This window comes from Microtus ochrogaster, chromosome 21 (assembly GCF_000317375.1).
Source record: "Microtus ochrogaster isolate Prairie Vole_2 chromosome 21, MicOch1.0, whole genome shotgun sequence".
Taxonomy (NCBI): domain Eukaryota; kingdom Metazoa; phylum Chordata; class Mammalia; order Rodentia; family Cricetidae; genus Microtus; species Microtus ochrogaster.
The window spans coordinates 42,176,490-42,201,735 of NC_022022.1; the positions used below are offsets into that span (position 1 = coordinate 42,176,490).

General features: G+C 38.5%; 1 protein-coding gene across 5 annotated transcripts in view; it reads left to right on the plus strand.

Moving 5' to 3' along the window:
- Lrrc7 (leucine rich repeat containing 7) overlaps positions 1–25,246 on the plus strand; it is a 412,851-nt gene that overhangs the window by 88,726 nt on the left and 298,879 nt on the right. The window contains exon 3 of one of the 5 annotated variants that reach the window (XM_005357447.2): positions 19,525–19,600. The exons of the other annotated variants lie outside the window; for them this stretch is intronic. Coding sequence (XP_005357504.1) covers position 19,600 — 1 coding nt within the window. The 5' untranslated portion in view covers positions 19,525–19,599. The remainder of the gene's footprint in view (positions 1–19,524; positions 19,601–25,246) is intronic. 5 annotated transcript variants of the gene reach the window in all.

Below are 25,246 nucleotides of genomic sequence, written 5' to 3' on the forward strand. Positions count from 1 at the left end.
TTCCTGGGTTGTTTGTGTGGTATTTTCTGTAGTACTTTCTGTAGTTCCTGGGTTGTTTGTGTGGTATTTTCTGTAGTACTTTCTGTAGTTCCTGGATTGTTCAGGCAACACTTTTTAGTACTTCTTCCTATAGTTCCTGGGGTGTCCATGTGGTACTTACTGACAAACATATTCTCCTCTCACCTGCATGTCTTCTAGCCCTCTTGGCTATAAGCAGCTTACAGATAAAACAGGTAAATTTTATGTATCATTTTATCTCTAGTATTATCTCATAACATTTGACATATAATCACCTCCTGAAACAGTGAGTAGTCATGAAAGATACAGTAAGCTGCAGTAGGTACAGTTAAAAGGCTAGGTGGAATTCTATGACATCCAACAGACTACTTGTATATTCCAGTAGCAATCTTGGCGAAGTGCCCTGCAGTTAAAGATCAGCTGTCATTCCTATGATTTACAAAGACAAGATTGAAAAACATGCTTGTGATTTTTGACAATGGAGTTCTTTACAGTAAATAATTATGTAATGTTTCTTTATCAAATCAACTCCATGTAAAGAAACAGAGGGGTGAATACTGATGCAGGGACTTCTCCAAAAAAATCAATCAAACTGCTCCCCTTTCTAACTATAATCAGAAGTGAGATTTTAAAATGTCATATAAGGAGTTGGAAAGATGACAGCTCTTAAGAGACTTGCTGCTTTTCCAAAGGACCCACATTTAATTCCCAGAACCCACCTGTCACAATAGCTACAGGTCGTCTGACACACTTCTCTGGGTTCCATGGAGACACATACATACAGCATACATTTACACACACACACTTGCACGCACGCATAAATATAATTTTTTTGTTTCTTTTTCCAAGACAGGGTTTCTCTGTGTGACTTTGGAGCCTGTCAAGTAACTAGTTTCTTGTAGATAAGGCTGACCACTAACTCACAGAGATTTGCCTGCCTCTACCTCCCAAGTGCTAGGATTAAGGGCTGGTGCCACCACTGCCCGACAACATAAATTTAATTTCTAAAATTTTAATTTATCATATAAGTATGTAACAGTCTGATAATTTGATTTTCATAACTATAGCAAATAGCACAGATAATTGTTATTTAAGATTACCATTGTTAAAAGCTCTAGCCTTTTAATAACTGGTGCCTTGGCTCTAAGACTGATCCTTGAATTTCAGTGGCCTCTGTCATCTGCATTGCTGTAGAACTCAGGTCCACTCAGCTTCTGCCATTCTTTTGTATTCCATGGGGAGAATCAACCTCACCATGACCCTGACCTAGGGCTGCTGTCCCTATTTCTGAATGTGTGTCCCAGGCAACCTGGTGAGGACTGGGATATTCCTTCAAGAAACCTACTTTCTTCAGTAATGGAACTTTGTTCTGCTGCATCTTTTTTTTTTTCAGAAGTAAAATAGGCAAGTAACATTTCATCACTCCTTGTTATACTTCAAGATGAGGTTGCCATGAAAATTTCAAGATTTTTAGATAGGTAACAGTTTTGGTGTATTCCTCATACGATATTTAGAACTTATACATGTATGTATGTATGTATCTTTATTGTCTATCTGGCATATAGGATTCTGAAGAGAAAGTGAACAGACAGGATGTGTATATATATATATAAATTTATTTTCAGGAATTGGCTCACCCCATTGTGAATGTTGCCAGGCACAGTAAGCTGGCAGGCTTGAAACCCAGCATTGCAGTTCAAGTTCAAACAATATCTGCTAGCAAAGGAGAGCTCAATCTTTTCCTGCTAAAGCCTTCAACTGACATAACCACCCATATTACAAATGCAATATGTTTTACAAAAAGCCTACCAATTTACAAGTTATCCATATTTAAAACAATCTCCTGGACTGGGACTGAACGAGCATGGGATCAAACTGGACCCTCTGAATGTGGCTCACAATTGAGGCAGACTGAGAAGCCAACAATAATGGCACTGGTATTTGTCTCTACTGCATGTACTGGCTTTTGGGGGTCCTATTTATTCTATTTGGATGCATACCTTCCTAAGCCTAGATGGAGGAGGGAGGGCCTTGGACTTCCCACAGGGCAGGGTACCCTGCCCTCTCTTAGGACTTAGAGGGGAGGATGAGTGGGGGAGCAGGAGAGAAGTGGGAGGAGGGGAAGAAGTGGAAATTTTGATTCCTATTATCTATCAAGTAATAAAAAAAATCAGAGGAAAAATTAAAAAAAATTGGGGTAGTATCTTTTAACGATGGATATTATATTAATAAAGCATTATTTAACTTAAAACCAATCTCACAGAAACATCCAGACCATAGGTTGACTGCCTGTCTGGCACTTTGGTCCAGTCACACTGCGCATTAAATCTTCATAAGAGATATTTGTTTGCTTCCTCTGTCTGGCCTCTCTCTCTCTCTCCAAGGCTCTGAACTGAGCTTGGCTTAAATGACTCCCCTGTTGACTTAAATTCTAACTCTTCCAAGCCATTCCCTGCTGTAATCTTGCCATGTTTGTGGGTTGGAGAACGCCATCCAGAGGAAACTTCCCACTAATGATGAAATCCAAGCCAAGACAGGACCTCCCATCACTCTGCCTTCCTCTTTCCATGAGAATTCTCTAGTGCTGAATCTTTACTTTCTGGAAGTTGCCCACTTTCATAAGTTCCTCAAGAAAGGCAAGGCAACATGAGAATCCATAGAAATAATGATTTTGAAACCTATCTAAGAAAACCCTGAAATTTTTATTGTTGTTGATGGTTTGCTTTCTCTCCACTCTGCCCGGATTTTCCGGGTTCATTCTTACCGCCACCTTTTTTCTACTTGCAGTACCCCAGTTGCAGTTCACACTGCAGATTTTTTTTAGCAGGGCCACACCATCGTAATTTCCTTCACTGTCCCTCTGGGGGACTCCTTTCAGATCATTCTTCAAAATTCTGTCTCAGCTTCTGTAGATTTCTCTAAGTTCTCTGTCCTCCTTTCTACATCTCTGTTTCAGATTGGTCAGATCCTGGTCTAACCCATTTTCTTGAATATCTGTTTTTCCCCCAAGTTTCAGGTTACTGCCCTTTTTATATCTCTCTAATCTAGACTATAAAATGCTAATGTTCTCCTAAGGAAATTTCTCTTTTCCTCCAAAGTAAAATTTTCCTTTTATTTCCCACTGATCCATTCCAAACATAACACTGATCTGTCTCATTCACTTCTGTGCACTGACACCATCTTATTTACCCCTGTGCATCCCCAGGTCTGTTACTTGGTCTTTCTCAAAGGCCAATGGGCTCCAAACATAGGCTTTTGCTCTTCTCCTGTTAGCCACAATGTAATAACTTCAATAAATGATTTGACATTTTTAATTCCACTTAGGACAAAGCAGATGTTCTTCACCATAAGAATTGGTCATGACTTTTTATTTCTATGTTAATTCACTAATCTTTGACAGGTGGTAGGAATTCACACTGAGTATTAGTTTTTGCTTTAGAAGGACACAGAAATCATTTTCAGGATAAAATATTCCAAAGAGGTCAGTGACCACCCCAGCTCCATCAATGGATGCAGAACATTGATGACCAAACAGTTTTGTGTGCTCAGAAATAAACCTTCTATGAGTTACAATCTTCTCCAAAGTCAAGATCCTCCAGGGCCAGTTTACTAAAGCTAAAGCCCTGAACTCACCCAAAGAAAACAAAGTACTACTTCAGTTACCAAAACTATCTTTGTAGATTTATATTTATTGAGGAAAAAACAAGCATTGGAGGATTGACTTGGGTACTTATATCAGTGATGTACTCAAGAATTCACGCCATGCCTCTTTTTAAATCCTTCCATGGCAGAACTTCTCACCTGACCTCTGTGGATTCAATCTCCCTTCTAAAAGTCCTTGCAACATCTTGTGCCACATATGGTAAGAGAGGGTTGCCCTCAAGTTGTTCTCTGGAGGTTCATCTATTCCACCAGATAGTTGTATCTGCAGAACCAAACATGCAACCACCTAAGTTCGGTCTCAGGTGTGGCCTGTTTCTGATGAGCAGGGATCATACCTTGCTTAGAAACACTGGGCATGCATAAAGGTTGATACATACTAGGACCTCTAGTAACCTGGGTTTACTTCACTCTGAATGTGAGTCGAGCACCGGTCTTCTGGTTTTGTGTTCAAGGTGTAGAGTACAAGTTTTCTGAGGGGTCATTTGAAAACTTGCCTGCCTCCCAAAGCCTAAACAGAGAGAGGATAATATCCTTCTCTTGAGTAAGATGTGTCCTCACGTGAGAGCATCACAAATTCTTCTCCACAGATCCTTTTTCCATATGATAATCTGATGCTCGTGTAGGACCACAGCCTTTGGAAGTACTGGAACAAACAGCTGTCCCAAGGTATCTACAGTTGATTGACGACAGCTTCACTCATGGCTAGCCTTGTGACTCAGGCAATTTACTCAACTACTCTTTCTGTGATGTTTCTTCATTGAGAAGAATAGTAAAGATTATTTGAGTTCCATGCACAGTAAATCCTGAACAGAATTACTGGCATGCAGTAAATGCTATACTATTCTGTAAGTGTCCCTTTGCTAATTCACATCACAGTGATATGGCTTCCTGTTTTGTGACCTTCCTAGGGAAAGTGAATGACTTATATTCATCTAGACAAGACACCAACATTAGACCAAAGAAAGGACTTCTGGGGTCAAGTTTGGGAAACCCATAAGTTTATCTAGGATGACTTACTACAGGCTATACAACTGAAGAAAAAGCTCTCGCGCTCTCTCTCTCTCTCTCTCTCTCTCTCTCTCTCTCTCTCTCTCTCTCTCTCTTTCCAGGCAACTATTAACTGTCTTGGGGGAGGGGAGGTAATAGCCTTGTGAACTCCTCTTGTTCCCCATGAAGAAACAATGGGTCCAGTCTTGTGTGGGTTTCCTGGTAGAAACTACATTAACCTGGCACTTTTGCATCTTTCATCCCATAGTAGCAAGCAGGAAATCAAGGCTGGGAAGCATCTGCATGTGTGAAACTGACTTCACTGCTTCCTAGAAGAGCAAAGCAGGTTCCTGGAAGAAAGACATTACCATATCTTAGTTTTGACCTGTTTGTGCCAGCCAAGAGATGGAGGGAAGCTGTAGTGAGGAGTTGTGGGCAGGCCTGTTTTTCGTCCTGCCCGGCTCCCACAAGGTTAGCTTTACACCCGAAATAACAAAACACAAACTGTATTCTTTTAAACACTGCTTGGCCCATGAGCTCTAGCCCTTACTGGCTAATTCTCATATCTTGCTTAACCCATTTCTAATAATCTATGTCTTACCAGGAAAGATTCAGCATGTAAGACCTGGCGGCTGGCTCCATCACGTCTGCCCTGGAGAGGAGAGACATGGTGTCTGCCTCACTTCCTCACAGCATTCTGTTCTGTTTTCCCTGCCTACCTATGTTCTGACCTATCAGGCCAAACAGTTTTCTTTATTAATCAACCAATGAAACAACAGATAGATAAAGACCCTTCTACATCAGGAAGCAAATAGTCACAGAAGACGCAACGATCTAGGAAAGTCTAGGAAATCAGTAGAGGGAGTGATCTGAGATCAGCAACTTCCCATTTCAGGATTGTAGACAGTTCCAGGGAGTTTTCTCACCCTCTGTGGTTTTGTCTCTGTTGCCCTATGGGGCTCCTAAGCTTCTATCTGCTACATAAGCAGCTGTAAAACCAGGTGTACTGCATTCAGCTCAGGACATGTTCTAAATTGAAATAGATAAGACTGCCCTTGTGGTTTAAAATGATGGATAAAAGATAAATATCAGGCTTCCTCTCTGAATTGTCACATAAAATTCTGTATATAAGAAACTCAGATTATCAATTAGGAAACCACTGTGTGTTAAATACGTCAGCTTCCTGAAGTGAGTAAGTGCAACCACAGCCTCAAGCAGAAAAACTCCTAGCAAAAATGGTAAGGTACTAATTCTTTGCTCCTAGGAAGCAGGGACAGTGCCCCTATGGCTGCATGGTTACCAACAGCATGGAGCCTAGGGGTGGGTGTGTGAAAATGATTGGCAAGGTGCTGTCCATTGAATAAATTAATTAATGACTAACAAAATAATCTTCATTTAAAAAGTACATACTTCCATTTTTGTTCTCTTCCACATGAAATAAAAAGGCAAGTCATTAAGTTGATGGCATTTTAAGCCACTTACGTATTTATGAATTCATGTCTCTTAGTGGTTCCTGATGGATCCATTAACAACCCAACCTCCAACCAGCAGAAGACTGTTTTCAAGTCTAGAATATGTAAGTGTTCCTGTGAATTAAAAGTTTTGAAAAACAGGAAATGCTTTCCGGTATATTTGGAATATTCTAGCTTTATTATATTAAACCTTGGTGCTAAATCACAGTGGATGATTTTAAGATAATTGAAATTAATTCATTTCAAATTAGTACACAAAGGTTGCTTGTGTTAAAAGATTTCAAAATGTTACCTGGGATACAGGCTGAAGGAAAGGGTCCAGTCTAATATTTTAATTGATTGAATTAATGTTGTTCCCACACAAATAAAACTCATGAAATCCTTGCATTAATAATTTTTGTAAGTTCAGCTACATTTTATAGCAGATTCCAAAAACCAGACATTGGGTTTTATTTTGTGCAATTCTGGACATCTGTAATACACAGCACAGACAAATACTTCCTTTCTAAGTGAAAAACCCAAAACCTATGTGACTTTTTGAGTCATTCGCCTGGGTACCAAAGAGTGAATGGTGTTACCGCTCTCTCTGCTCGGAGGTCATTAAGTTTTCACTTGTAGCATTTGACACAATGTGTCTGCCTGGTACTGTGGAATGACACAGAGCATGTCACGCGCACCTTGGCCCTTAATGCTGCCTTTTGATGTCAACACTGCAGAGCAAATGTAACAGCTCTGCACTCAGCTGAGCTCTGGCTGGCACCCACAATGCTTTGGCTGGATGCCACTTCCAGGCAGCCTCTGACATGGAATGTATTGGCCACAAAGTTAGCTTAAAGCTTTTTATAAGCCACTATCTTTTTCATATTTTTCTACCTGTAGAAAAACTCTTTAATTTATTTATTTACTTTACATCCTGACTGCAGTTTTCCCTCCCCCCCCCCTCCTTCCATTCCCTCCCCTAACCTCCACCCCCCAGATCCACTCTTCTTTTGTTTCTGCTCATAAAGGGGCAGGCCTCCCAGGGCTATCAACAAAGCATGACATATCAAGATGCTGTAAGACAAAGCACCTCCCTTGTATTAAGACTGGACAAGGTAATCCAGGATGAGCAATAGGTTCCCAACATCCAGTCAAAACTTCAGGGAAAGCCCCTGCTCCCATTGTTAGGAGCACATGGAGACCAAGATACGCAACTGTCACAGAGATGTGGAAAGCCTAGATCAGCCCCCACAGAGACTCCCTGGTTGTTAGTTCAGACTCTGTGAGTTCCTATAAACCAGATTAGTTGTTTCTGTGGGGTTTTTTTGTGTTGCCTCTCTTCAGCAGGATTCCCCTAGCCTGACCTAATGTTTGACTGTGGGTCCCTGCATCTGTTTCCATCACTTACTGAATTGCTCTCTGATGACAACTAGGGTAGTCACCAATTTGATTACAGTAGATGGCCAGTTCATGCTTCGTATCCACTACTGCTAGGAGTCTTAGCTAGGGTTATCCTCTTTTATTTCCCCCTCCCAGGGAGATACATGCATTCACCCCTTTGGGCCCTCCTTGTTACCTAACCTCTCTGGATCTGTGAATTGTAGCATGGTTATCCTTTACAGCTAATATCCACTTATGAGTAAATACATGTTTGTCTTTCTGAGTCTGGGTTACCTCACTCAGGATGCTTTTTTTTTCTAGTTCCATTTACTGACCTTCAAATTTCCTGATGTCATTGTTTTTAAAATCAGAGTAATGCTCCATGGTAAAAATGTACCATGTTTTCTTTATCTATTCTCCAATTGAGGGGCAACCATGTTGTTTCCAGGTTCTGGCAATTATGAATAAAGCTGCTATGAGCATAGTTGTGAAAGTGTCCAGTTGTATGATTGAGCATCCTTTGTGTATATGCCCAAGGGCCGTATAGCTGAGTCTTAAGTTAGGTTGTTCTTAATTAAACTTGTTATAAAATTAATTAGAAAAGGGAAGAGGAAAAGATAATTTAAACTAATTCTTTTTAAGGGTAATTTTACGTTTTATTTGAATTTTTGAGAATTTTACATATGAATGGTGTATCTATATCAATTCCACACCTCCCTTTCTCCATGTAACTTTTCCCAGATCCCTCACTTCCTCTCAATTTTTGACCTCTTCTCCTTTATTATTATTACATTTGTACTTGCATACATGCTTATATACATACATATCTGACTAAATCCATTTAGCATACAATGACCAAAAACAACTTGGCAGGAAAAGGATTTGTTTCACTTACACTTCTAGGTAACAGTCATTCACTTAGGGAAGTCAGAAACTCTAATAGAGCGGGAACCTGGAGGCAGAAGCTGATGCAGAGGCCATGGAGGAGTCCTGCTTACTGACTTGCTCCACATGGCTTTCTCAGCCTGGTTTCTTATAGAACCCAGGACCACCAGTCCAAGGATAGCACCACCCACAATGGGCTGATCCCTCCTCCATCAGTCACTAATTGGGAAAATGCCATACAGCTGAATCTCATGGAGGTATTTTCTCAGTTGTGATTCCTTCCTTTCAAGTAACTATACATTGTATCTAGTGACATAAAACTAGTCAGTACCATGTATATGTATATGTGGGGGGGTGTACATATATATGTGGCTGATCACTCATAACTAGACAACCTATCAAAGTTCATCTCTGGAGAAGACCATTTCTTCTCTCATCAGGCGTTGCCTGTAACTCTTCATCTATGTGTTGGTCCTTTTGAAATTTTCCTCCAGCAACACTGGATGGAGCTTACCTATCATATATGTCTTATATCACATGTCCTGACATCCTGGCTCTGACAATATTTCTGTCACCTCTTCTGTGATGTTACCTGAGCCTCAGGTGCCTAGTTTGTATTACAGAAGTATCTAGTTGGGGTTGATCACCCAACTACCCATTGTTCTCCACATTTTGACCAGTTGTGATATCAACATCGTCTCCTTCTCCTACAAAAGTAGCTTCCTTGACAAAATGTGAAAGCTACACTTACCTCTGGATAAAAGTACATTTTCGAAATACAGTTATAAACTATTGATTTAGGAAAGTGGTAGTGATAGGTTCTCACCTAGAGTCCATGACATCACCAATCACTGACTGGGTCTATGGTACTAGGATTGGTTTCCCACCTGTTGATTCAGCATTAATTCTAAACAGACAGCTATTGGTTACCCCAAAGATATAAGTGCTACTATTACATTTTTGGGTATATTTTGCCATTCTAGTATCTACTGTGGTTCATAGACTTGGTAGCTGGATCAGATAATTAATTGTTTTCTCCCTCAGCAGCTCATAAAGAACTTTAAAATACCATGGATATAGTCTTTGGTGGGGGGAGGTTTCCAGGTCCACTCTAGCTGGATTTCTTCAAGTCTAGTCTGAAGCACAGATTCTCAGCATTGGTTACCCACTGACTTATGGGAGACACATGTGTACTGAAGGTTTCTGCAGAATGACTATGGCAGAGAAGTAAACTGGAGCGACAAAATATAAACACTGGAAGTGATTTTTATTGAATATGCACCTATAACACTTGGAAATATATTGCTCATCATTTGACAGATGAGATGTGAAATACAGAGCATCTCTGGCATAGGATAATATGCATTAAGTAGCTTTAATGGCTTTTTGTATTTACAAAGAAATCAATAGCAGTCAGGAAGGGCTGAACAAGTGTATGAGTAGCCACCACCCAAATGTATTGCTCCCTGTAGGATCAATGACTTTGTTTATTAAATAGACATAATTTATATTTCCAATGCTACATATCATCTACTCTTTTATTAAGTAGCCCATGATGTGCCTATTTTCCAGTTTGCTCTTTTGTCTGCCTAGAGTTCAGCTTCTAATTGCTTGATAAATTTTATTTTTGTCTTTTTTCTGGCTTATTGAAAGTTATTACAGAAATAAGTGTCTCATGGAATTGCTTTGTAAGTGATTAAAAACACACCTTTCACTTTCAGTAGTCATCTAACGTTCTAAGACAAAGAAAAATAAATATTTGTCATAAAACTCATTTAGTATATTATGTTGATGTTTATGTAAAGTTTTCTGTAACTTATTTACAGTAATACTTAGTTAAATTTAACTTTCTGATATTTTATTCCAAATTATGCGATTATGAGAACTAAAAAAAAAAAGACAAAAAGTTTCCTGGTATGTATTCAAGAGTGGCAAAATAAAGTTTTTTTAATTAGCATTTTTGTTGGCTAAATCTCTTCTGAAGGAAAAATATATTCAGTTGGGAAGGAAAGAATTTTCAAAAGAAACATTAGCCAATTACCAATTTTCTTCTACTCTAGCAATATCTGAATTCTGTGACTTTACCTTGGGGGACATGAAAAAATTCACTCCAGTCAAGGAAACATGAAAACCCCTGAAATAACTGCAACCAGATCTAGCTTGATGACCCAATGAGCTTATCAGAGAGCACGAGAGAGATTACTTCCTCGAGCCTGCATCCTGGAAAACTCCAGTCCACCATGGATGATGGATGGCTGGTGAAAGCTGAATCCCTGGAGCTTCCTACACAACTCAGACAGCTCCACCTGAGTCTCCTCTTCCAGCAATTGTTTGTTGTTTAACTAATCTTGCTGATAATCCTCATGAGTCTCGAAACTTTCTGAGTTCTCTTTGATTCTTTCCCTCCTAGAGACTTAGGAACCTTCCTTCTGCTTAAAAATTTGTGTTTGGTTAGAGGACATTTCTGTATTTTGGATACAGTTTTACTATGTAGTTGGAATGGCTTTGAAACTTGTGCTCCTCCTGGTTTAGCCCTCTGAATCCTTGCATTACAACTGGTGAATGGTTACTTTTCTATTGCTGTGAAGACACCAGGACCAAGGCAAATTTGAGAATAAAAAGTTTATTGGAGTTTATAGTTCCTGAGGGTTAGAGTTCATGAATATCACAGTTGGGAGCATAGCAGGAGGCAGGTAGGCAGGAATATCATTGGAGTAGTAGCTGAGAGATTACACCTTATCCAAAAGTAGGAGACAAAAAAAAAATCCCACATTCAAAGTTACCCCTCCTCCTCTTAGCCCTTTCTAAATAGTCCCATTAACTGGGAACCAAACACTTAAATATATGAGCCTATTGGCCCATTCTCATTCCGACCATCACAGTCATGGTCTATCCTCTTGGCTGTAAAATTTTTGCAACTGTGAATCTGCAGTCACCAATACCTTCGCAGAAGTAGATTCCTTGTCCTTACACCTGGTTTCTGGCAGATAACCACATCGTCTCTAGCATCAGGACTTGCCATGGACTTTGACCTCAGCATGGTCTCCAATAGCAGAACAGACCACAGCCCTCTGCTGCAGCATGGGGTCATAGACACCATCTCAATAGCCCTTGACAGGAGCACAGACCAAGAACATTTACATGACCCTCATTGGCCACATGGGTCACAGACATCAACACAAACTCCAACTATAGTAGGACCACGAGCCCAGACATAGCCCTCGGTGGCAGCATGGACCTACCTGGTCATCACCATGGCCTCAGGTGTCAGCATAGGTCATTCACATCAACACTGCCTTCAGTGGCAACACAGCCCACAGACATCAGCATGGCTTCAAACTGCAGCACAAACCACAGACATCACATGGCTGGTAACAAATGCCACAGACATTAACACAGACCCTGGCTACTACAGTAGGACCACAGGTCCATACATGGACCTCAGTGACAGCACTTATTGGGGGTGGGAGGTGCTGAGTCGTAGTGCAAGCCCCAGGCATATCCACACCACCTTGTCACCCCTACTGGGCAACATGTTGCTCCATCCACTGTAAGTTTTTCTCATACCTATCACCTCTCTAGTTCCATCTCTCTTCACCACTCATTCCTCCATCCTTCCCACCTCTTCATCAAAGAGTAATCCATCATAGTGGCATTGGAAACTGCAGCATGTCAGTATATGTATATCCCAGGCAGTTTTGCACGCAAATATTCATTGCAATGAGTTGTTAGTCTGGTTCAAGGATTCTAGTTTCTGAAGCACCATAAATACTGGACCGTTGCTGAGACTCACCTTAGATATCCTGCTATTGTGTAGAGTCAGGGTGATGGTGAAGCTAGGCAGGGTGTCCTGTGGCACGTTCTGTGCTAGTTCCTGGCTGCTACACACCTCCCTGCCCTTGGTATGTGCTGCCATGAGGCTGACTAGACTCAACCTTTGTGTTTGGAGCCTGCACACTGCTGCTCTGCACTCTGTCTCCCAGCAGGGCAAGAGGCACAGGCTGTAGCCACAGCGGCTCCATGTTGGTGGGCAGCCAGCCAGCGGGCCTCGGGCCAGCTCTACTCAGCAACAGACATGTCTCTGCAGGAATTCCAGGCCACTGTACACCACGCTGTCCCCCCACGCCACCCTTTCCTCAGTACAAGCATGGCCATTGTGCCTGTAGGCTGTGGGCATTGCTGCTGCCCTACACTTCCTGTCTCCCAGCAGGGCAAGAAGCACAGGCCTGAATCCAATTAGGGGGCCTAGGCCCAGCCCTATTTACCAATGAGCTGTTTCTACAGGAGCTCCAGGGAGCCACACACCTCCCTGTAATTGGTGCTGGCAACCCCAGGGCTCATCAGGCATAGGAATGACTTTTGTTCTTATAACCCACTGGCTGAGCTATAACAGCAGAAAGGTGTGCTCCTGGCTCTGTTCTGCCCATCTTTCCTTCCAGCTTTGTGAGTTCACATTTTAAAAGCATCTTCCCGTAGGACTTGCTTTTTAATTTATTTTTTAGTTTTATTGGGTTTATTGCAGGCCCCAGAGACTCCTCTCCTGCCACCTTGTCTCCCCCCTTGGAGACTCCATGGGTCTCTCAGACTCTTGGTCTCTCAGATCTCAGACCCTGAGGGGTAGTCGTGGGTGCTGGCGTCTGTCACCATCTTTGTTTTTCTGTACATTGATTTTTAAAACCCAAAGAGAAAGGATATATTTTAGAAAACATTTGAAAGTCCATTAGTAAATTATAGAATTACCAAATTGATTAAATTCCCTTGAGTTTGGCTCTGGCAATGTGAGCCTTCATTTTCCCATCTATAAAATGTGAAATATGTCACTGTGTCACCAAGACCTTTGCTCTGAATTTCTAATGTTCTAGAAGGGCTTTGTGCCTAGGAAAAACCTCAAATCTAATGGAAATTTTTATTTTTAAAATTTAAAAATTTTCAAATTAAATATTTTTTGATATTTTTAATTGAACTTCAAAATTATTGCGTTTTTAAAATGTCAATGTTAAATTATCTCTTTAAGACTTATTTATAGGCTTTGTAGCATTTTAAAAGTATTTTCTTTTGTTCATAAATATAATACACTTGCTTTTATTTATTTATTTATTGTACATTTCAAGCCCTTGATATAATAAACAAAACTCTGAAGGACTGAAATAAATCCCATATCTAATCAGTTATATATCTTTGGGTATAGAAAGCAAAAGTTCTCTTAAACATAATGAACTGTTACTAATCATCAGAATAGAATTCTCCTGTTTTTTAATTAAAAACATAATAGAGTAATTCATGTCTCACTTTATTGGAATCATGAGTCCTCATGTACTAATAGGTCAAATTCATTTGAATCTTAATACCTATAATATCATTTATACATTTTTTTATTAAATCCCAATTTTTTCCTGGAAGATATTTGTCTTCATAATTTTAGTTCTTTATTTATATAATTTTTTCTTTTATTTTACATACCAGGCCCAGTCCCTCTTCCATCCCCTTCAACATTCCCCACCTCCCCTCATCCCACCTTCCATTTACTCCTCAAAGGGGGTAAAACCTCCCTTGGGGAATAAACTCTCAGATCTTCAGGTAATGTTTATTTATTAAAATACATTTGAAATACCACTACATCTTTTCCTCTATTTCTTTAAGTGAATTTTTCATTTTTTCTTAAGAGCCTCTATCATCTTCATAAATTGATTTTTAAGGTCATTTTCGTCTGCTTCATTTGAATTGAAATATTCTGGTCTGGCTGTTATAGAACCACTAGTTTGTGATGGTGCCATATTGCTTCTTGTGTGGTTGAATGTGTTCTTACTCTGCTGTCTACCCATCTCTTCCTCTAATCCTTTACAGGTGGGGCCTGTGACTCTGGGGATTCCTCTTCCTCCAGGTGTAGGCAAGTCTTGTTGTTCCCGGTGGTCACTGATGTTGCAGGGAATGGTTAGGGGGTGGCAGGGAGGATGCCACTGTCTGGTTGCTGGGGCCATGGTAAGTGGGGGTAAGGCACAGGACATGCCCTGGGAGATAGGAGATAGAGAGCAGGGCTCCATAATTTCAGTTTTTAATTTGCAAACTTTTCCAGAATCTGGAAGACACTTTTATAGTTCCTGTGCAACTTTATCACTATATAGTAAATAACTCTAATACCCCAGTGCCAGATCAAAAGTGTATTTCCCAGGATGATGACACCCTGACTCACATTGGCCCCAGCTCAGATCCACGTTACCTACGTTACATAATCAATTTTTTTTTTAATGGAGTCCACAGCTGAGGTTTGCCATAGATAGAAAGAGCACCGGTGGATTAAAGCAGATTCTTCAGGCTTCCATTGGCTTATGCTTCATCTGCTAGGGTGAATTTCTTGCCTAGAAAACACAAGGAAAACAGGAAGTATAATCCTCCCACCATGAGAAGAATAGCATAGAGAAATGTACCAAATAGTTTCTTTGGGAAGAGGGTCTATGTAGCCCAGGATGGCCTTGAACTCACTATATTGTTGATGGTGACTTTGAACTTCTGCTTCTCCTGCCTCCAAGTGTTGGGACTAAAAAGATTAGACATATGCCTGGAGTATGTAGTGCTGAGGAACAAACCCAGAGCTTTGTGCACACTAGGTCGGCACTCTACCTACAGAGTCATTTCACATCGCATTAAATAATTTTTATCAATAGTTGCTGTTCATTTCTTATCCTGTCACCTTTCAAAAATGAACATGTCCTAATTTAATTCTTGGGTGATTTTGTTCTCCAGGACTCAGGCTAAGAGCTTTTCTTTCAGTCATTTTGTTTCATGGCCTAATACTAAATTATTTCCTTGCTTTTGCCAAGGTATGTGGTCAAGTTAATGACTCTCTTGAAGCTCCCATGAGGTACCTGAAATGAAATTATCCCTGTATCCTGAGCAATAGGAACAGTATTACATTATCTTGTTCTCTTGCTCCTGTCTTCATCATTATCAATTCCATTTTGCTTTTATATATATGCGGTTTGTCTTCAGACCCAGCCATCTAGAGCAAAGTATCTAGTATGTGCAGGAACAAAAAAAAAAAACTGCCTTTCACTGTCTGTGGCACTCTGCATGCTTCTGTCCTTTGTCTTCAGAAACAGGCTGCATCGGTTTCTATTGTTCATACCAAACCCCAAGCCCCATTGCCCTACAAATCACATTCACCCTTATGCAGATTTTTCACATCTGTATTTTGAGAGACTAGATCATTCTGCTTCCTAATATTAAACTACTTGTTAACGTTAAGCAACCTGAGAAGTCATTGTACCATATAGCTGTCAATACCTTTGCTACTTGTTAAAGGTAAGCAACCTGGGAAGTCATTGTACCATATAGCTGTCAATAGCATTGCTACTGTTAACGTTAAGCAACCTGGGAAGTCATTGTACCATGTAGCTTTAAGCAGCATTGCTTTTGTCCTGTAATGTGCTTGTTCAGTAGTTTCTCGTAAAGATGCATAAATAATCTAACTGTCCAGATTATGGAAAGATTTAAAAGTCAGACAGAGAAGTTTAGATTTAACTATGAAGGAAATATGAAATAATTGAGCTTTCTGAGGCAGGGAATAGTAAAACGGTATGGTGTCATTATCACAGTAGGTTGGAATGTATAGGATTTCATATCAGATCATTATGAACTGGAATCTTATCGCTGAGACTGGGGCCTTCTCATTGAAGAGGATCTCACTACTTCTTCTCGAGGAGTCTCAACCATGCATTGATTTGAGAAACATCAACTTCCCTCTTTATAAGAAATGTTGGCAGGCAAAACAACTGCGCAATGCTCAATCTAATGACAAAAATTAGAATCATTGAAAGAAAAGAAGCAAATTCATCATGAAAAATTTTGAAAAAGTCTCCAAAAAAATTAACAAGCAACAGTGAGTTCTGGTAAGAGACTTCTAAAAGGAATTGGTGACAACAAGAAATCAGCGAGAAGAGTTTGTGTTGAGGATTACCTCCCAACCACTCCCTGAACCTTAGCATCCAAAGTATCTTTTAGAGTCTCCTCAGAACAGAATCTCAGTTTCCAGAGCACCACATTCCTTCCACAGATTACTTGTATCTTTTCCTTTCTTATTTTGTTCTTTTATTCTTATATTTGTGTTTTCTGAGAGTCTCATCCAAATAAACTTAATTCTTTAAATTTGGTCTCAGAGTCTGCTTCTGGGAACACTAACTTGAATGGGATAATTTGTACTCACTTGGGGTGAAATCTAGAATTCTTATCCTTGTATCTCCCTGACACCCAAACCAAGATTTTTGCTCTAAGTTCTCGGTTATCACTGTAGTCGGTTTCCTTTTGCTTTCATGTCTCTCTGACTTTAACTACCAACATCCAAGACTGTTCTGTAGTCAAGCAAATGGCTTTCTAAAACAATTTTCTCAAATATCTTGGATTTAGGCACATTCAAACCATGACTGATTTGTTGGTCTGAATCCCTCTATATACCCCAGCGTGTGTCCAGTGCCCCTTTTCTGGGATCATGTAGTACCAAGGCCTGTACTATGTTAAACTTAGTAAGGCCAGATTGCTGATCTCTCTATGGCTAATTCCAGTCAGGTGATCAAAGGTTCAGGGTCAACTTTATTTACTGCTATTCTCTGAGTGTTACAGAGCAATCAAAATATCTCACAAATCTCTTAGAATTTCTTAGCTATGAAGTGTTTGTGCTTCATCAACTCCTAGGATATCATCATCATTATAAAATCAATGACAATTAGTAATCATGTCACAGAAACCCTAAGAAAACATTGACCATGGCATTAACTTAAAAATTTTCAGACAAATCAATATTTTTTTCAAAGCATACTTGACATTGTATGTTCTCTGAACCTTTTATTTAAGCATCATTTTGGGTCCTCAATCTTAAATTTTGCAATTGGCAGGTAGAACTCCTCTACCCTGTGATTTTCAATGGATGGACTTAATCATTGCTCCAACGTTTGCGATGAAGAATCATATTTAACTATAACATTAGTGAGTGGCAGGTTGTAGAACTTGACATCCAGGTCTGGTCTATTTCTCTGCACTCACGCTAAAGCCTGCGGCAATGTGTGTTAAATATTGCAGTCAGACCAGACATGCTGATTAAAAGCATAACTGAACAAGGCTTTGCCCCTGGGAAATCATGTGTTAAGTAGGAACTTGTACCTAGAGGATTTTTAACATGTGCTTTCTACTTTTGAGTAGTTTGTCAGAAATGCAGGTCAAACTATGGGCAAGTGCTGATTGAAAGGGCACTCCAGAGGACTGTATCCAGATACTGCAGTGTGCATGTTTCTTCACTGCCATGGTTTACATATGTCTATGGCATTCAGGGACATGGTTTGATTTTTAGAATGTTAAGAAAACAAGAAACAGAATTGCCTCAAAAGGAAATATAGCCCAAAGCAAGGAGCCTTCTAAAAGGTTTTCAAACAATACATCCATGTATAAGCTCTCTCAAAAAGTCTCTGAAACAGGTTCCCACCTCAGGCTCAGGCACTCAGCCGAGAAAACCCTGCACCAGCTGGGTCTGGGGAAATAGAAGAAAATTTCCACTCACACACCTTAGAGCATTTTATTTTATTTAAGAGAAGTAGGCACTTGATAACCAAAACAGACCCAAATGAGGAAGCTCATGGCCAGAACTTTGAGGTGGATTGTGCACGCTGGCCTGCAGATATCTGAAGAATGTGAGAACTTGGGCAAATTAAAGGGTTGAGTACAGAGAAGAGGGCCCGGTCTCCGTTTCTGTACAGAGAAACCCTGCTGCTGAGTTGGTATTTGTGTGTCATGAGAGGGAACCTGGATTTCTTTTCTCTGATACAATGGCAAGTCTACAAAGATGTTAAACCACAGCAACTCTAATATCTCTCTCATCCTCTGTTGCTGTTGTTTTGTTATGTTTAGTCTAATAGATGCATTGGATTTCACTTTAACAATGCATATATAATCAGAAAATTACTTGAGCCTAAACACATGTTTGTTAAGCCTTAGTTCATCTAAGCCTGAACATTTCAAACAAAGACATCATTCCACCAATTAAATGAACAAAATCTTCATCATTTTAATTGCTACTTATACACTGTCTGTATGTTTTTAATTTTCCAAAACACACTTTAGAGTTCTCCCTGGAGGTGAGCCCTTAGTACCTAAGTTCTTCTGTACACAGTTGACATAATTAACTGAATCTTGAATATTTCCTTCATCTTCTCACCCCACTTCTTAAAGATTTGTTTGCAATATTAACTAAGTGAAAGTGACAATAAAATCTTCTTGAACTCCATAAAATCTCCCAGCCCTGACTAGCTCTGATTGAACTAGATACTTCTAAGTTCTACAGTAAATGGTGGATTTGTATAACCTTGATAATTTTATAATTGCCTAGATATTAACTCGTATAAGCTATGAATGGAAAGACTTTCTATAGAGAATATTCAACTGAATAATTTTAAAGTACATTTTTATTTCCCATGTCAACCATGGGTAAGACAATATAAAAGTCAAATAATTATGTAAAATAAATGTATATAACTTTATTCACCCCATGGAAACTATTCTTCAAAATTTGATTATTACAAGTGCATAGGAATATGTTAGGCTCAGGTTTTGTTTTTTTTTTTTTCGCTGTAAATGATACATCGAAGACATCAGCCATAGCCACCTTCTGCATGGGAATGGACCACATCAAAGCAGATTACTTTGTTTCAAGATCACTGGAAATTACTAATTCGATGTTTATAGTAGTGAGAACATAGTATTTCACTCAAATAGAATTACTGGAAGATCCTCTGATCTATAAGAAACAAATTATATGATACTTTTAAAGAAATTATGTTTTTATAGTTTCCAAAAAAAGGAAAGTACACTTTTCATTCATCATTCTGTTAGTAAAACATTAAAGCAGCAAGGGAATATTATAGTGTGTGCAGTCTTCTCATGGGGATGAAGTGTCACTTCGAAAGGGGAGATGCTGTCACACTCTGAATTTGCACAGCCATGGCTCAAACGTTTGGATAGTGTTTGGGAAAAAATGCTGATAGGAAGTGTAGCAACTGGCAGCTACTCTGTTCTTGCTTACTATGTTCATTTAGATGCATTTGTCAATTTATAAGTATAGCTAATTAAAATTGTTTAAATTTTCTTTTTTTTTTTTAAGGAGCCCGCTACATGAAAAGAATGCAAGTCAAAGTGCCCACAGCCTAGACGTCTTCAGAGACAGGAGTGACTAGCAAGTAGATACTGTGATACTTCCTATGCCTGAGTGTGCAGGGTTCAGTTGTGTTCTGGGGTTTAATGCTATGGTGACAAAATAGTCTTGCAACTTTAAAGAGATACTTAGCAATATTTGTGCTGAGCTCTACTACACCAGAAAAATAATTAGGAAGAATAATGGCCATTGTGGGTTTTTGGAAACTCATTTTTTGTCAGTAATAATGAATTTATTTTTTAACATAAATGTGAGAATTAAGTACTGTATCTTCCCCCAGGCCTTACTTTTATATTCCCAATTCAATATTTATTCAGTCATAAAAAGAGTAAATGGATCTCCTAATTTCTGGTGACATATTCAACCATGGCACAAATGTATTATTTCCTGTCAAAAACCATTTGAGGAAATAATCTTGAAATCATACATTTATTTTTTTTTAAGATTGTATTTCAAAACATCCAAGTATTATGAAACGAAACACCACAGGCACAGGGCAGTAGCTGTGTACTTACCATAACACCCTGACATTTGAAAGAGATAAAATCAGAGATTCAATGACAAAACCATGCAATGTGTGGATAAATAGATTAGAAAGGAGGATCTACAGAGAGAAAAGAATAAATAAGATTAAGTGAATGGCAAGAGAAATTTTTAAAAAATCTTTTGGATTCATGTTAATGTGATCAAAGTTGCTCATTCTCTAATTTATCTTAGAAGACTACAATAGAATTAAATGTTTAGGCCAAGGAGGTTTTAGAGAGCACATCATCAATTACTGCATGTAAATTTGCAATTATAAACTGTATGTGTAATATTTAACATATATAGACACATAAACACACAAACATCATTTCAAGATAAAAATTAGTGTCATAAGTTCTTAAGTTTTAAAAATAAGAGTAATAAGTTCCACGTCTTTCTCAGTATTAATTGTGATTGTAATAATTTGCCAACGGTAATAATAATATTATTATTATTAATTATTATTAATAAGAATTATGGTGTTCACAGTTGAAATTTTAGAAATTGTGCTTAAGTATTTCCATATTCAAAATCCTATAGTAGAATAAAGTTCTAAAGTAGAAACTATATAAATTATGTACTTGAGTAGCTTAGCAATAGATTCCTAAAGAATTATACAAGTCAAGAAAAGAATCTTCCTTTTCAAAATCCTGTAAAAGTTTTATGAATGAAAAGTTGCAGAAGACAAACAATTCATACATAGAATCCATCAAATATTTATATAGTTGAGACCACAGGATATGAGAGGAAGGATACTTATCAATAACTAAACCAAGATAAAATTTTTATAATATAAATTATTTGTCTTTAGGGCATTTGCTTACAGATTTAGAGATTTTATGATGGACTGGTATAAAGCTATACTATTACGCTTTGAGGCGCTTTGAAGGAACGCCTTCAAGATTTAGAGTCTTTTCATATTGTTCACCTAGGCAACCCTCATATTTAAAGGAAGAAAATAGTAAAAGCATGCTTAAAATACCTTTGTATACACACTAAGAAATAATTCAAGATCTCTGTGATTTTTAAAAGGCATTAAAGAAACTAAATTGATTTTTAAATAAAGGGAGAAGAGTAGGAGGCAGATGCAACTGGACTGTTGGGGATAGGATAGCAGCCGGGAAACTGACTTGAAACAAACCAGGTGTGAATAGTAAAAGCCCAAACTAAAGAGGTAGTGATAGGAAGGGTCCTTAATTTGAAAGAAACATCTTATACATGCAGTCACAACTTCATGTGTTCATATGTGCAACTGCTATGTTGGGTCAGAGAAAACACTGCTTCCTTGTAGTCGTCCATGACCTCTGGCTCTTAACAACTGTCCCATGCTCAAGTCAGACAAAATACAACATGGAGAGGGGAGGTAAGGATGAAGTCCTACCCCTAGCTAAAGACCTTGGTGATTGATAACTGCTGAGAGAGGGAAGGTCAGTTTACTTCAAAGTTGTGACCCCTGTAGGTTGACCATACTCAACCAACCTCACTCAGTGCAAGGCCACATATTCAAGAATGCACAGGCAACACAAATTGTATTTGATGTGCTTTTAAAAAAAAAAAGAAGACACAAAATTGGATAGAGAGGGAAGGGAGGGTACATGTAGGAGGATTTAGTGGAGGGAGGTGAATACAATCAATATATACTGTATGAAATTCTCAAAGAACAAATAAAAAATACACATTCCAGGTTCCACAGTAATTTTGGATGATGGACAGTGACCTGGAACATTAACAAAAAGGCAGTTGACTTCCAGTAGAGGTTGTTACCATCCAACTGTGTTTAGAAAGGTAAGGTCTAAGGCTTCTAAATTCAGTAGGCTGAAAATGATCACAGTGGGGGCTTGCTGGAGTCAGGCCTGGGAGCTGAATTACCCAGATAGAGATTATCTTTGAAACCACAATCATTTAACCAGGCAAAATACACATTACAAAAGGAAAGGTAAACATCACCCTGGTACAGTTTTGAGGCTCAAGATCCAGTCATCAGGATTCTGTTTAAAGGGAATGAAGCATAAAATAAGAGAAAACTGAAACCAAAGAAGTAGCATAGAAGTACACTGGAATTCAAAGCTGCTGAAAATTTCTTTTTTAAATTGATATTATTGAGCTCTACATTTTTCTCTACTCCCTTCCTTTCCTCTCCCCTCCCCTTCAACCTTCTCCCATGATCCTTATGCTCCCAATTCACTCAGGAGATCTTGTCTTTTTCTACTTTCCATGTAGATTAGATCCATGTACGTCTCTCTTAGGGTCCTCATTATTGCCTAGGTTCTCTGGGATTGTGAATTGTAGGATGGTTTTTCTTGCTTTAGGTTTAAAAACCACTTATGAGTGAAGACATATGATGTTTGTCTTTCTGGGTCTGGGTTACCTCACTCAATATGATATTTTCTAGCTCCATTCATTTGTCTGCAAATTTCAAGGTGTCCCTTTTTTCTGCTGTATAGTACTCCATTGTGTAAATGTACCACATTTTCCTTATCTAGTCTTCAGTCAAGGGGCATTTAGGTTGTTTCCAGGTTCTGCCTATGACAAATAATGCTGCTATGAACATAGTTGAGCACATGTTCTTGTGGCACAATTGAGTATCCTTTGCATATATACCCAAAAGTGGTATTGCTGGGTCTTGAGGAAGGTTGTCTCCTAATTTTCTGAGAAATCGCCATACTGATATCCAAAGGGGCTGTACCAGCTTATAATCCCACCAGAAATGCATGAGTGTTGCCTTTACCCCATATCCTCTCCAGAATAAGTTGTCATCAGTGTTTTTGATCTTGGCCATTCTTACAGGTGTAAGATGGAATCACAGAGTTGTTTTGATTTGCATTTCTCTGATGACTAAGGATGTTGAGCATTTCCTTAAGTGTCTTTCAGCCATTTTAGATTCCTCTGTTTGAAAGTTCTTGGGTAGGGTGGCTGGCAGAAAAAGACTTAGTAATTGAATTGGCTTAATTAGCCAATCCAACATTGAGAAAGAGGTGGTCTATGAAGCCAATAGGGCACCTTTGTGCTCTGGCTTCTTCTTGTATGGACCCAATGGGAGACTTTTTGGATTTACCACGGGAAGTCCAGTTTTAATATCCTAAAACTTTCCATAATTTGAATAGCTAATTCAATTTAATATATATTAGTTAAGAAAACCTTCTTCTCTGCTAATTCTAACAAATATCCATAGCCAATTACTATTTAATTTGTTAATCTCAACCAATTTTCCACATGCGGCTGCCAGTGTTCTGTTTGTTTCCTAGGAATTCCAAGTAGTTCCTGCCACACAGCAGGTGTGCTTCTAAGAACTAGAAAATGGATGAAAGTCTCACCATTCTCTTCCCCCTGAGGAGAATGGGCTCAGAATAATTTTGTTATTTTTGAATCCTTAATAAATAAATATCACTGAAAACAATATGAAATTATGAGACTTTTCCATATAATCCTTGATTGTTGTAGTTCTGCTTCTCCTTACCTCTCAATGTAGGCAATTTGTCTAGTTGCAATCAGTACAGAATCAGTAAGATTATTTTTAGATGTTTTGTTTAAGTAAAGATGACTCTTATCCTTTTGTCTTTTTTTTTCTTTTCCTGATAAAAGTAAAAAAGGCATATATATATATATCAGGTTATATAAATAATCTGAGCTCACTGTAAAAATTTCAAACAGTATAGTGAAGTGTTATGAAGAATAAAAAACAAAAAAAAAAGAATGTTAATGTTGACAAGGGATTTTTTCCACATCAATTTTGATGGTCACAAGATTTCTGTCCTTGAGTTCATGTAAGCAATGGATTACATTTGCTGATTTACATATATTGAGCCATTCTAATACCTCAGGAATAAAATCAACTTGACGATGGTGAAAAAAAGAATAAAAAGCATTGTACAGAGCACCTAGATAACAGTTAAAGTGGACTTATGGGCTGAATACTTCACAAAAATATACCTTTTTAATCATTAAAAACAAATTTTGCTTTAAAAATTTTTTTGTTGTTTTTCAAGTACTGCCAGCTTCCCTACAGTTACCATCTGCATGTTTTTATACACTCTCGTCTCAACACCATGCCCATAGTCCCCAGTTCTTTATATTTTCTGCGGCTCTTCGTCTTTTCCTGAATATCTGTATCTCAGATAATATCTTCTTTATGCCTGATGGAACAACCTCTCCAGTGGGCCAAAAATAAATTTTCCGTTTTTGTTTCTCTTCAAAATGTTACATTTTGTCTTCCTTGGTGAACTTTGTGTCTACAGGCTGTATGATTTGAGTACTATAAAAGGTCTTTCCACAGTGCTGCAGCTTCCACATTTTATATAAGTAGTAAATATCTTACTGTTTTCCTAGTTTTATTATGTAAAGGATTGCTTTATTCGGCTGTAAAGAATTAAATTATGTAATTTCCTGGAAAATGAATAGAATTGGAGACAACTATATGAAGCCAAATACAAACAATTACTTTATATGTGTATTGATGGACATGTATGCTAATTTCTAAACTCAGCGGTGAGGAATGATGGTGTAATAAAGAAGTGATGTGCAAAGATCTTGTTGGCATGTTAACATAGAGTTATATATATACACGGAAGTAGTAAAGCTGGATCATAAGGGAGTTATATTTTTGAAATTTTAGAAACCCCTATTCTGTTTTCTATAGTGCATAGACTATTGTTCATTTCCAGCAAGACCGTATGAGAGTCACCTTTCCCCTTCTTTCTCACCAGCATTTGCTGTAAATATTTTCTGGTAGCTAGTCTGACTTGGATTAGGTAGAATATAATGAATTTCAGTGTGCTCTTTCTCTGTATTTTCCTGGTGGATAAGGTTATTTACTGTATTTTATGTGTTATTGGCAACTTGAACTTCATCCCCTGAGAGCTGCCTGCTTGTCCATTTCATTGCTCGATTTGTGACAGGATTGTTTAGATTTGGAGTATTTGGTTGTGTTCTCTAATTATTCCATATGTTAATCCTCTATTAGATATAGAGTTGACAATGCCTTCCTCCCATTCTCCAAGTTCTCTCTTCTCTTGATTGTTTCCTTTGCAATGCAGAAGCTGTTTAATTCATTGATCTCATTTGCCAATTCATGTTAACCATCTCCTGAACTATGGAATCCTTTGACGGAAGTTTTTTTTTTTCAGTTTTTTTTTTTTTATTGAGAAAA